This window comes from Arvicanthis niloticus, chromosome 10 (genome assembly GCF_011762505.2).
Source record: "Arvicanthis niloticus isolate mArvNil1 chromosome 10, mArvNil1.pat.X, whole genome shotgun sequence".
In the NCBI taxonomy this organism is placed as follows: Eukaryota; Metazoa; Chordata; class Mammalia; order Rodentia; family Muridae; genus Arvicanthis; species Arvicanthis niloticus.
The window spans coordinates 39042512-39056804 of NC_047667.1; the positions used below are offsets into that span (position 1 = coordinate 39042512).

The 14293-nt window shown below is 39.6% G+C and overlaps 1 protein-coding gene across 4 annotated transcripts in view; it reads left to right on the top strand.

The window, feature by feature from the left end:
• The window catches only part of Edem3 (ER degradation enhancing alpha-mannosidase like protein 3), a 64057-nt gene that overhangs the window by 13152 nt on the left and 36612 nt on the right, over window positions 1-14293 (top strand). For all 4 annotated transcript variants that reach the window (XM_034513024.2, XM_076941333.1, XM_034513029.2 and 1 more), the window contains exons 3-6: window positions 2522-2622; window positions 3136-3175; window positions 7290-7402; window positions 8833-8986. In XM_034513024.2, the coding sequence (XP_034368915.1) occupies window positions 2522-2622; window positions 3136-3175; window positions 7290-7402; window positions 8833-8986 (408 nt within the window). The remainder of the gene's footprint in view (window positions 1-2521; window positions 2623-3135; window positions 3176-7289; window positions 7403-8832; window positions 8987-14293) is intronic.

A 14293-nucleotide genomic window follows, 5' to 3' on the forward strand; every position in this document is an offset into this window, starting at 1 on the left:
AAAGTAGCAAATCTAATATTTAGCATTTTTAATATTTAAAGTATTAAAAAATGGAAAGTAAGCCCCTCACTATTTGTATGGAAACTTTCCTGGCGGTGCTCAGGCAGGGCTTACTCTCCTAAGTGGCAGGGCAAGCGCCTTCCCTGGCATGGGGAGTCGTCTCAGTCCCTTCTAATTCTGGATGGATGTCAGGCATTTGATACTTTGTTCTCTTAGTGTCATGAAATATGTCTAGAATTTCCTTTTTAGGATTACTTTCTCTGCGATACCTTTAACCCTTATGTCATAACCAGTTTCTTAAATTACGTTGATAATTTGGCCAATATACTTCATATACGTGAGAAAGAATGAATTCTTTAAAAAGTAGACTTTATAAAATTGCCATTTTGGGGAACAAATCGCATTAAAGATTAGAAACAAAATAGATCCATATAGAGAAAAGAGTTTTAGGAGTGTATATGTGTGTGTACATACATGTGTACATGTATGAGTGTATGTCTGTGTGTATGAGTAATGTTTCTAGGGCCCAGAGTAGCCTGGTGTAGCATTCCTGAAACCCAGAAACCACGAAGGAAGAAATGAATAGATTTACCTACTTAAAGTTTATAGTGAAAACACTGCAAAAAAAAATTAAAAACTAAACAAAGGAAAGATAAAAGATATTTTAATGTTTATAACAAATCATGTTTGCTGAATCTTTTTTGGCAATAGAAGTAGCCTTTAAAAACATAAATTATATAAACAGGCATTTTTCCAGAGTGGCTAATAGAAGAAGATGCATATCCTTTTTAGTACTGGAACTTTTTTTTTTTTAACCCAGGAGACTGGCAAAATACAAAGCATCACTCATTTCATACTGAGTGAAATAAATAGTAAATTGATACCCTGCTTGGTAGTCACTATCAAAAATTCAATATTCCCTTGACTCATATTTATTTTTAAGTGATCTACATAAATAATATGTATATGAAAGGTGACTATGTCCATAGATGTTTGTTATATCATCCTCCATGTTAATCCATACAGGAATAAATAAATGTATGCATACTGTTCAGGCTTGTCCTGATAAGGGTGTGGGTTCCTCAGTCAGGTGACCAGGTCATCGTGGCAGCTGCTCAACCTAGACTTATGTGATGTCCCTGGGTCCTAGTTTTCCCCTGTGAAACAAAGACAAAAAATCCTTCAGAGGATTGTTGAAATAATTAAACTATTTGCATGTATAGAATAGAGGGTAGAAAACACGGACTCAATAAATACCAGTTATAATTTCACTTCATTATTAAAGTATTTCTGAAACATTCCAGCATGGTGGGAGGTTGTCTTAGTAACACAACAAGGCAACTTATAAAAGGAAGCATTTAATTGGGGGCTTGCTTACAGTATCAGAGGGTGAGTCCATTCTCATGGCAGGAAGCATGGTGGCAGGCAGTGGGGCATGGCACTGGAGAAGTAACCGAGAGCTCACATCTGATCTGAAGTAGCAGTCAGAGACAGACAGACAAAGCCTGATGTGGCTTTTGAAACACAGCCCACTCTCAGTGACACACCTCTCCCAACAAGGCCACACCTTCTAATCTTTCCCAAATAGTTCCACTACCTGGGGATCAAATGTTCAGATATATGAGCTTGTGGGGGCCATTCACATTCAAACCACCACAGGGGTACCTTTTGTTTTGAGTTGAATATAAAATAAATGAGACCAGTGAGTATACTTGACCTAAGTACCTGTTTTTAAATAGTTTCTGGATGTAGGTCAGTCACTTGTAGAGTGCTTGCCTAATATGCCTGAGACCCTGAGTTTGCACACAGAATAATGCATGTAGATAGCTATTTGAGAACCTGGTATTTATTATCCATTACCAGGAGAAAGGACTGCATTCAGTAAGATCCACTAAATTGATCTGGCTTTTGTCTAAGTCCCCGTTTTTTGTGGGCATGGCAGTATGTGCTCATAATCCCAGTTTTCAGAAGGCTGAGGCAGGAGAATTGCTGGTAACAGGCCAGCCTGGGCTATATACTGAGACTCTGTTTCAAAAAGAAATGTTATAAATGATACAGTTGCGTGTATTTGACTGTATTAATACATGAATAAACCTAAAAGGCAGAAGGCTGGTCTTAATGGTGGTAACTTCTAGAATGACATTCAAGGAGGGAAATCAGATTATCAAGTTTCGTTATTGTTATTGTTTGTTTGTTTGTTTTTTCTTCAAGATAGAGTAGCCCTGGCTGTCCTGGAACTTGGTCTCTAGATAGGCCAGCCTTGAACTCACAGAGATCCACCTGCCTCTGCCTCCTGAGTGCTGGGATTAAAAGTATGCACCATCACTGCCCAGCCAGATTAACAGTTTTTTAAAAGAAATTTTAATACGCTTTTTCTAAGCATGTATTACATTTCAAATTAAAATTTTAAATTGCCTACAAACTGTATAGACAGTCCACCTTTTAAGTATCATTCCTATTCTCTAAATGATGTGTACTTTCTCTTACTTTCTTTAGTGACTTATTAATGATTTTTCCGTAGGAACATGCCTACCCAGCTGATGAACTCATGCCTTTAACCTGTCGAGGCCGTGTCAGAGGCCAGGAGCCAAGCCGGGGTGACGTGGATGATGCCCTGGGAAAGTGAGTGTGAGCAGAAGGCACAGAGCATGTGTTTCAGAGTAACCGGGTTCTACAGTCACAGGCTGGGGCTTGGCCAGCTTTGAATTCCTTTTTCATTTGTTTGTTTAATGTATGTGCATGTTTACACTTGTGCCACTGCATTTGTATGTATGTATGTATGTATGTATGTATGTATGTATGTATGTATGTGGTATGTATGTATGTATGTATGTATGTGGTATGTTTTAATTTATGATTTCTAACTTATTTGTGCTGCTGGGATTGGACCCCTAGCATTAAGCTTTAATGTTTTATTTGTTTTAAAAGGAGCCAATGAAGTTTGTAAGCATCTTCAGTGAGATATAGGGTGTTTCAGATTGCTTGGTCGTTGTATGATCATGTTGCAATTCAGATACATGAGGAGCTGCTTACTAAAACTACCAGCCAGTAGGATGGAGATAACTCTGCTTTCATGTTCATGGATGGAGCATTTCCGGTTCTAGTGTTACTTATTTTGTTACACTTGTTTCTTAGGTTTTCCCTAACACTGATCGATTCTTTGGACACTCTTGTGGTAAGTTCTATTTTTCTTGGAATTACTTATTTTATAAGTTTCATGATATCCATACTCAAGTATTATAAGTATAACCAGCATACTATGTATGAAATAGAAGTCATAAGAACTTAAGATGTTCAAATCTTTGCTTCTTAATAACGCATGAACATTACTGAGTTATGTCAAATTATTGTCAAATGCAGTCACATAGCATAATGGAAACACTCAAATAATTTGTCGAGATGTAGGGTCATGTATCTCCCCGTCCCTTTGGAAAAAGAGGTTGAAGCTTTTGAAAGAAGGTAATTTGGAAAAATGCTTTGCTGTCCTTGTTCTGTTGTGATATGCCACATGATGCTGAAACTATGCACAAGCAACAGTTGTTTTTTCCAGCAGGAATTTTTTTTCTCTCCTTTTTATCTCATATACGGGAGATTGTGTTGACTAGTCTTAGTTTTAGAGTTATTTGTGGCATAGAGAGGCAAGAGTGTGTTCCAGATGCCATGGTTCTAAAATGCTGTCTGTTTAGGGTTTTTACCGTTAGACCATTGTGGAATGTGGGCTTGTGTAAGCGTTTTTGTTACTTTCAATTTCTGTTCTTTAAATTAATATTCTGAGTACTGATTAATCTAAAAACAAGATAAAAACATCATTCAAGCAGCAGAAAGATTTTCCTTCCTGTTAGTGTTTCTGTTTTCCTTAGCAGCATGTTCTTAATTTAGGGAGAGAAACCTCACCGTGAGAGCAGCGTAGAGAGTATGCCTGTGACATCCAGAGAGAGACAGGCCCACTCAGGTCACTGCTCTGTGATTGCTCTGCTGAGGCCTCAGGCCTGCCTCTCTCTGACCTCGATGTACCCATGGTGAAAACTGTTTGCTTAGATCTTTCCTGGGCTGGAGATTTGACAGTCACAGCCTCACTAGCAAAGATGAATGAAAAAGTGCAAACTATATTATAAGAAGTACATGCTGCATTTCTGATTTAGTGGTCACAGGGGAAGAGAGAGAGAAGACACACAAACTACCCCAGCAGACATGAAAGTGTGTCCTGGAACTGTACAGTCTCTGGAAGGGACAACTGTCACATAGGAGATCAAACGGTGTGATTTGTGCATAACTGTAGCTGAGCGAGGCACAGGGTTACTTTAAGATGGTGAGAAGATGAGGAACACGAGTTTCAAGTGAGCACTGGAGAAGGGTGGCATCCTTACTAATTTTCAGCTTCATTCCTTCAGAGTCCCTGGAATTTCTAAGTTCTTAGTGTATTTTCCTGACTATGGACTTTAGTTGTCATTATTGCTTTCTAAAATATCTTCAGACATAAAGGAGACAAGGTGTTTCCACGCTGCATAACATTCCTACATTTAGAAATCTGTCAACTTCTCTCAGTGGGTGGCCACAAATTGTTATGAATATAATATTCTTCAGGTTGTACCTTTAAAAAGAGTTCGGCATTAGTTCTCAAGGTAAGATGCCTGGACTAGTAATAACAGCATTATTTGGGATCTAGTTAGAAGTACAAATTATTGTGGGCTGGTGAGACAGCTCAGAAGATGCGTTTACCACCACGGCCAACAACCTGACAGGCAGGACCCACACGATGGAAGGAGGGAAGTGACTTATGCAAATTATTCTGACATAGCCATGTACACTGTAGCATACATGTGCCTACACACAACACAGGCATCCACATTCAATAAGTGAAATAATACTTTATAAAATACTTAATTTCAAGTGGGAATAACCAAAGTAACTACAGGTCACTATAGCATTGGAAATAAATGAATTCATTTTGAGTCATTATCCTAAGTATTTTTGATTTTAAACAGAAGAACTAGAAAAAAGTAGAGTACTTTCATAGGTTTGCCTGCATTTAGAGGTGACATTATGTTGCATGTTTTTAATCAATGCAAGTATTAGTATTTCTAATTAAGTTTGCTTTTTAAATTGTGATTTTTAAAAAAAAAACAATCTTGTGATTTAGTGATTTGACAATACAGCGGTGCTTGTAGTGATTAGTGTACAGAACCAAACCATTTTTGTATTGTTTGTAACATAATATGTTAAGTCACTTCCTCTTGCTACATTTTGATTTTTAAATTTAAAATTTTCAAAATGCTAGTTTTGACTTACTGTTGTAGAATCAAGCACTAAAACAGGCATGGGTGCATCCACATTACTGTGGGATCTGAAAAGGCAACAGTTCCTGAAACAGAATAAAAGTGAGGGGAAAGGTGAGCCTCAACTCTCCTTTTGTTACTTGTTAGGAGACAGAGACATGGAAAATGGAGAGCCTGTTAGAATTAGTTTTGTAGCTAATCACAGGCAAAGCTAAGTTCTGTTGGGAAGTTTGGCATTGGTGCTCCTGTGGTGCATGTTGGAGGGCAGTGTGGCTGTAAGTGAGAAGAGTTCTCAGGAGGTAGACCACAGGGAAGATTAACACGGTCATAAGAAAAGGACCAGTGGGACAGAGCAGGGGTGTCTCTCTTCAGTGTGGTGGCAGGGCACATACGTCTGCATTTGCTGCTGTGGGCTTACATGCATGTGATGCTGTAAGAGAAACTAGTCAGTTGAGTCAGGTTCCCCACTGTCCTTGATTTCAGGCTTGCCCTAAATGTAACTTGAATTTTAGACACACACTCTTAGGGAATCTGTCACACTTAAGTTAGGATCAGATCAAATTTGAAAAAGAACTTCAAAGTATTGTCAAACAAGATTCAGCAGTCAGAGGCAACTTCATGTACTGCATCTGGTCTCTACGTAGCATCTAATTACACCCTAATGTAGATGGAAGAGCGAGAGCAGCCTTTGTAATGATAGTGCCCCTTTCATGGAGCGCATTCCAGGAGCCCACTGAGGTCTCGCTTGAGTCACAAGCCTACACTTGCTTGATTCTAGTAGGAGTACTGTCAAACACTGCTGCTCAGCACTTCCGTCGGACACTCTGGGGAACATGCTTTGCACACATGGCCTCATTTAATAAAACAGCTCTACAGAGTAGTTCCTCCTTCCTTTATAGATGAAGGGCACGCTCAGATATGCAATAGCTTGGCTTGAATCACAAGTAATTCAAGTGAATGAACTAGAATTCCAATCAGGGCCTGGTTTTGATTACATGGCTTCCTTTGCCAGTGGCACGTCCATGGGGGAAGGGTGGCATAGGGCACAGGCTTAGGCTCAGTCAGGTAAAGACAGTACTTTCTTCTGAAGTAGGACATTTCTTATTTTACCTGTTTATGTATTTGTTCATTCTCTGTGCATGTATGTGTGTGGTACCAACTTGGAGGAGTTGGTTCTCTCCTTCTATCATACGGGTCTTAGAGATTGAATTCAGGCCATCAGGGTTGGCAGCAGGTGCCTTTACCCACTGAGCAAGCGCAAGAGAGCTTAGTTTCATAGATGGTGCCTGATGAGCAGGGTCCTAGCAGAGCTCACCCATGTAGCTCTGTTGGCCAGAGGGAGGGAGGGAGGGAGGGAGGGAGGGACGGAGGGAGGGAGGGAGGGAGGGAGGGAGGCAGGCAGGCAGGCAGGCAGGCAGGTAGGTATTCTCACACACATAGATATGCACAGTACTTGAAGTAGAGGTACTAGAAGTAGGAAAAGGGAACTGTGCCTCCAGCTATGCCTGTCTGTCTCATGTCTGTGTATGAGAACGGATCTTTTTACCCGAATCACTGGGTTCTCGAAGTGAACTTTGGAACAGCTACAGGCTGAGCATTCCTAATCCAACAGTTTCAAATAGTTGAAATCTGTAACATTTTGAGTGGTGCCAACAAGATATTGAAAACCTAAAAATTTTAAGATTTTGAAGCATTTTGTATTTCAGATTTGGGGTTTAGAGATGTTCAACATGTATTATGAACACAGTCTGAATTCCTCTGAGGGATCTTTTAAAGTCCTGAAAGTACACCAGTACATAAAGATGCCCCATTGTTTGTACTTAGCTCTTCAGTTTTAGACATTATCGTATTTTTATAATATTCTTAAGGGATATAGTATTTTGAATGCCTCATTTTTTTTCATTTTTTCTGACTCTTAAAGTATGCTAACGTTGATTTTAGTGTCTTATTCTGAGTATAATTTTTTCTTGGTTTGGTAGGAAAGAATTTTATCTCATTTTTTTCTTCCCTCAGGTATTAAACAAAACTAAGGAATTTGAAGATGCAGTGAGAAAAGTTTTAAGGGATGTTAATTTAGATAATGATGTAGTTGTTTCAGTCTTTGAAACAAACATCAGAGTTCTTGGGTAAGTACACAATGCTAGAGTCATAATGCTAACTATAGAAAAAACTTCCAGCTGACTATTTCCTGAAGGTAGTAAAGAAGTTTTTATACTTAAAAATTCAGAATTATACAGAATTCAGGGGGCTGAAGAGATGGCTCAACAGTCAAGAGCACTAGCAACTCTTACAAAAGACATAGGTGCAATTCCCAGCTCCCACATGACTGCTCACAACTGCCAAAGGTCTAGTCCCAGAGGATCTGATCCCCATTGTTAGTCTCCAAAGGCACTGCATGCATGTGCATGTGGTAGGGAGACATTCATTAGCCACCAAAACACCATCACATAAAATTAAAATAAAATAAAATAAAATACAAAGAGAAAGAAAATGTGGAATCTAGGCATGATGGCTTAGGCTTGTGATCCTGACACTTAGAAGTCTGTTACAGGAGAATTTTTAGAAGGTTAAGTCCAGCCTAGCCATATAGTAAGTCCCATGCCAGCCTGAGCTAGAGTGATTCCCCTTCCAAAAGATAAAATTTGGGATGTTGTAAAACTGCCACGAGGATAACATTATGCTGTAACAGATCCAACAGTCTTTGGAAAGGGACTCACACTACAGGTCATCTGCCCATGCAAAGAAACTGTAGGTTGGCCGTGTTTTCTGTTCTGTCAGAGCTTTCTAAGTGTCTCTACAGCCGGCCAGCATTAGCCAGGAGCCTCTATAGAGAAGCCACACAAGACTAGGTTTACAGGCTTGCTCCTCAGACAATAAGAAATACTTTTGAGGGCTAGAAGTCTGAGATTATATAATTGGTTCATCCTAACATTAGGTAAGTTCATGTTCAATAGCTTTTGTAATTCTCTGTCCCATCTCTTCAGTTAAATGTAAGAAATCTAAGATAACTTCTTGGAGACTATTAAATCTTTTAATGAGGTTTAAGGTGTTTTAAAATTTTAAATGTTATACCAAGAGTCAGAGATAAAATAAAAACTTTAAGTCCATTTTGAAGACATTTAGCTCATTTGTTAAAATGCATGTGGTATCTAGGGTGCACTCTGGTTCTTGAGAATGTCTAGTACTTTATACTATTTTGTGTATTTTTGCATTTATTTATTATGTGTATGGAGGAGGGACCTGCAGGGCAACAGTTTTCTACTTGTAGTAAGTGGTGTTTGGAGTTCAACTCTAGTCTGCAGCCTTGGAAGCAAGTGCGTTTACCCACTGAGCCTTCTTGTCAGCCACTAGTGATTTTTGTTTGTTTTACTATATTAGCTATATGATTATAATAGTTTGCCACAAGATAAGTAATCAGTAAAAAAGAATTCAGTTATTCTGTAGCCTTCCCTTATGTTTGCAAATTGTTGGGAACAAATGCCCATACCTTCTTAGACAGTAGCTTGTAAATATCTTCAGTTAAATTTCAGGTAAAGTTTTGTCTTTGTGATCCTAGGGGTCTTTTGGGTGGCCACTCGCTGGCCATCATGCTGAAGGAAAAAGGTGAACACATGCAGTGGTACAATGACGAGCTTCTCCAGATGGCTAAGCAGCTGGGTTACAAGCTCCTACCCGCTTTCAACACTACCAGTGGCCTTCCGTATCCCAGGGTAAGTCACTATAAACAAGTACAACTTTGTTGTTGCTTCCTTGGCTGTTTACAGAGTGAGTTCTGGTGATCAGAGGTGCTCCCCACTGGCATACGCCTCAAAGAAGATGCGTCAGAGCTGACAGCAAATTTATGTTGACATTTCATCTAACATTTGAGCGATGTGAAATGAGTGTAAGCTTTCCTCACCTCAGTGTGTCAGACTAGATCATGCTGCAGAAGGAGGAGACAGATGCCAGGATGCAGTGTGGGCCAGAGTTGTTGGTGCTTAGACAGTAGTGGAAGCTATGAGAGTAGGAAGGTGTTACTCTCCAAGAAGATGATCAGGAAGTGGAGCTTGTGAAGAGGAAAGCATTTAGAGATTTAGCTTTTAAGCATCCTACAGTGGGCAGTGTAACCAACCATATGAAAGAAGTTCCAGAAGGAGGGGGGTGTCTTGGTATGATCTATCCATGCCTTGCAGGGTGTTCTGGGGCAGACTAATGGAGAAGGAGGCTGCAGTGTGGCTCACTCACTCTGGGTTCCTTCTTTGCTGGTCTTAGCACTGAGACCTGGCAGTAGAGTTGTTGAGGGAGCTTTGCTCTTGGTTTGTCCTCTAAGAATAGTTTATATTTAAAGCAGTGGGAAAGAAGCCACCCAGGATGGAATGAACTCTCTCTTTTTTCATTAACACTGTCTCCCATTTGTCCAAGTCGGATGTGAGGTCTGTCACTTTCCCCTTCAGCCTGCTGCTGTGCTATTAAAGCCAGTGTAAGGGCTGGAGAGATGGCTCAACCCTTAAAGGCTAGGCTTGCAACCAAAAATAAAGCCGGCATAATTTCATTCATAAACTACTGTATCTTAATGTGGTTATTCTTTTCTCAGGCTTACTGTTGGTCTCATAATACTTGGGAAAATGTATGACTGAAACATTTTTTATTTAATTGCTTTCAGAACTTTAATTAACCTTCTTCCTGCTCCATTGAATGTCCCTTTACATTCAGAAATCTTTATAGATTGGCAGTAGACTTTCCAGTGTTCCTTCACGGTCCTTAGTTACTTATCTATTGCTGTGGCAAAACACCATGGCTAAGGAACCATGAAAGGAAGGGGCTAGGGCTTCTGATTTCAAAGTGTTAGAGTCTATTATGGCTGAAAGATGGCATGGTGGCAGGAACACATCCCAAGCTACAAGCAGCAGCCAGAGAGCACAAAGGGATGGTGGAAGGCTTTTAACTCTTGAGAGCTCAGCTCTGTGGCACACCTCCTCCAACAAGGCCACACCTCATCATCCTTCACAAATAGTTTCCCTTCTGGGGACCAAGCATTCAAACCTGAGCCTAAGGGGCCAGTCATATGCAAACCCCCATACTCCTTTACCCCAGGGAAACTACCTTTCCATCCAAAGCAATATGTAGTGCTCTCACAAACCCCTAGGGATGCTAATTGCATGCTTTAGGCCTACCATCCCTACTATCTAGTATAACTTATTTAAGTCAAGCAAGGCTCATTTTCTGTATCTGTGAAGTCATCGTTGACTGTGTAGGTGTTCAGCCATGTGATACAGATAGGTCATATCTGTATTTTCAGACCATAGGTCATAGCCATTGATCTATCCACCAATTTAGTATATCATGACTGGCACTTTTTTTAAATGAAAGATAATATTAAATTCCATATTATTTAAATTTTCAGTTTGAATATTCTCTCCTTTTTTCTTTTCTCTGGATATGTACATTATAAGTACTTGTTAGTGTGAGCATGTATACATATGCACATGAGTTTGTGTGTGTATGTTGGGAGGTGTGTATGGATATAGAGACCTGAGGTAAATGTTGGCTGTCTTTTTCAGTAATAATAATTAATAATATAATAATGTTAATATTAATTATTATTATTATTATTTTGCGACAGGGTCTCTCTGATTCTGGAGTTGCTAGTTTATTTATGCTGGCTGCTAACGAGCTCCTGGAGCCCTCCTGTGTGGGTCCCACTTGTAGAGGGCTCCAGGAGCATGCAGCCACCACAGATAAGGTCCTTGTGCTTGTGTGACAGCACCTTGCTCACTGAGCTATCTCCTTGGCCCCAGTTTTAGTATTTTAAATAGCTTTCCTGTCAACAGACAATCTTACATACATTTTTTTACATCTTTTTGATTATTTTTCTTTTGAGTGGATCATTAGAAGAAAGAAATATGGAATTCCTTTTAAGACTCTTACCAAATTGCTACCAAAAAGATACTTTTAAACTCCCTTAATATCATAGAGTGTATGATACCAACACTGTATAATGTCATTTTTTTCTTAATATGGTGAAGGGGAAATTGCAGTCATTTTAAATGAGAATTTCTTTGTTTGCTAGTATATTTGCATTGTTAACTGGTCATTATCTCTTAGTTTATTAAAGTTAAATGCAAACTATTTAAAGCAGTATGTATACATTGAATTTACTTTCAGTATTTTTAATTTTTGTTTTATTTTCATTTTTTTAACTTAAAAAATTATGTGTGTGGTTATTTTGCCTGTATGTATGTATGTTTGTGTACTACATGCCTGCCTGGTGTCTACAGAGCCCAGAAGAGGCATTGGATTTCTTGGAATTGGAATTTCAGACAACTGAGAGCCACCATGTGGGTACTAGGAAATGAACTTGGGTCTTCTGGAAATGCAGCTAGTGTTCCATCTTTGCAGCCCTATTTGTGTGTGTGTGTGTGTGTGTGTGTGTGTGTGTGTGTGTGTGTGTGTGTGTGTGCGTGCGTGCATACATGCACATGCTAGAGGGGATGTGTTTGTGCATCAGAGAAGGTATTGGTGGGATCCTGTGAAGTTAGAGTTATAGAGTTGTGAGCCACCAGATACAGATACTCAGAATTGCACATTGAACTTGTATCCTTGCAAGGGCAGTAGGAGCTGGTATCCACCTCTCGAGCTTTAGTTTTGTTATAAATAGAGGTTTTAGAGTTTAAGCATCTCTCTCTCTCTCTGTCTCTCTGTCTCTGTCTCTGTCTCTCTCTCTCTCTCTCTCTCTCTCTCTCTGTGTGTGTGTATATGTAGGTATATATGTAAGTACATGTTGGTGTCTGTGTGTGTTGTGCATGTGTGTATGTGTACAGCAGATACCAACCCTGAGTGTCTTCCTTGGTGGTCCATATTATTTTTTTGAGACACAATTTCTTGTTGAACCTGAAGCTTCCTGATTCAGCCTGACCATCAGCTCTAGGAATCCTGGTTTTACCTCACCAGCACTGGGGTTATGTGTACACTGGCCAAACCTGGGCTTTTTACTTGAGTACCAGGGTTGAACTTAAGCCCTCATGCTTGTTGTGTAAGCAGTTTACCAAGAGAGCTATCTCTCTAGCCCCTCTCCAGTTTTTTATGTTTTCTGTAACCCAAGAGACAGGCAGTAAATTGAAACTGAAGGTACTACCAATATTAGTGTAAACAAAGAAGATTGTTATTTTCCTATTCCTTGAAAATAAATTAAAATAAATAAATTAAGATGACAAAATCCAAGCCATAGTCAAACAATGAGATTTACCTGAGAATTAGCTTTCAAGATTTAATTAACTTTGAAGAAACATTATTACAATGTATGGCTAAGGTTTATATGTGAGTTTTTAACACGACCATGACAGCCATTGCACTCAGGTATTCATAGCAACTGTGGTTACCTGTACAAAACTGGGCCTGTCACCATGTCATCACGAGGAGGGGAGGGGAACTGTTAGGTTGTCTCCATGTTCCAATAAATAACCTTCCACCTGTGCTCATAGTGGTAACTCTAGTTAAACCCAGTGGGACACACACACACACACACACACACACACACACACACAGTGGAACAGGCAGACACCCCCCAACATACACACTCACACAAAATCACTAAAGTAGGAAGGGAAGTTTCACTTGTTGAGAAAAAGGAGAGAAGATAATAAGATGAAAATGACAAAAAAATCATTATATTCATGTATAAAATTTTCAAAAAAAAAAAAAAAATTTAAGGCCATTAAAGTCCGAGACCGAGCCAGAGTTTGGCACTAGCCTGATGCCCCACAAACAGAAAAGCTGTTACAGATCAATAACTCATACAAAAGAGAAATACTTTTAGTTCCCAGGTAAATCTCATTGTTTGACTATGACTTGGATTTTGTCATCTTAATTTATTGTTTTGAGAATTTGTTACCTGAGTACTCTGTCTGCATCATTTCCACTCTCCCTCTGTAGCTCCTCTCATGTTCTTCTTCTCCCTGTCAAACCCATGACCTCTTAAATTATTGTTACGTGTACACACACACACACACACACACACACACACACTGCAAAGAGGCCCTATTGAGTCCATTTAGTGTTCATATGTGTATTTGATTAGGACTCATCACTTGGGATTGAACAACCTCTCTCAGCAGCAGCCATCAATTTCCCGTAGTTCTTCATCTAGGGATAGGCTCTTGTGAGATTTTCCCATCTGTGTTGGAATGTCAACAGATGTGTGGGTCTTGTTTGAGATTCCATGGGTACAGCTTCCCTGTCATTTCCCAAAGACAGCATCTCACAGCACACATCCTGGTCCTCTGGCTCTTACAGTCTCTGCTCTTTCTTCCGAGGTGTTCCCTGGACCTGTGGTGTAGGGTTTGTGTTGCAGATGTGTTGGCGGGGCCTGGGCACCCCACGGTCAGGTGGTCTCTGTATTTGGACCACGTGTGGCTTCCCTAATGGCCTCCATCTGCTGCAAAAGAAGCTTCTTTGTGAGAGTGAGAGTTACTGTAATGAGGGAGAGTCAGGGTGAGCACTGAGAAGCTGGGGAAGAGTTGTACTGCTTTAGGAGAGGCAGTAATTGGTCCTCCTTTGGGGTCCATGACCTGATGAACCACTTTTTAAAAATTTGCAGCTACTCCCAACCCAGGGTACCTTATTTTCTCCATTTTAGCATTATTTTTGCCCATCCTTCCTTTTTGCATGTTTTTGTGACTTTCCATTATTATTAATTCTCTTTTTTATATATATATCTATTTATTCTGTCTGGATTTTAAGCTCCTTGAAGGCAAAGACCCATTGCTAATGTTACTACTCAGAAAGGAGCAAAAATATGGTTGTGAAGTAGCAATGAAAATAATGTTACGGTTGGGTCACCACACATGAAGAGGATCAGAGAGGTGGAGAGCGAGTGTGAGCAGAATGTATTGTATATGTGTAGAAATGGTCAAAGAATAGATTAATTTATTAAAAACTATAAAAAGTTTAGTCTCTTCTAAATATATACCATTATAATCAAATTTTTCTCTGTGAAGGACTTAACATTGTACTGGTTTCACAAATTCTCAGTTAAACTT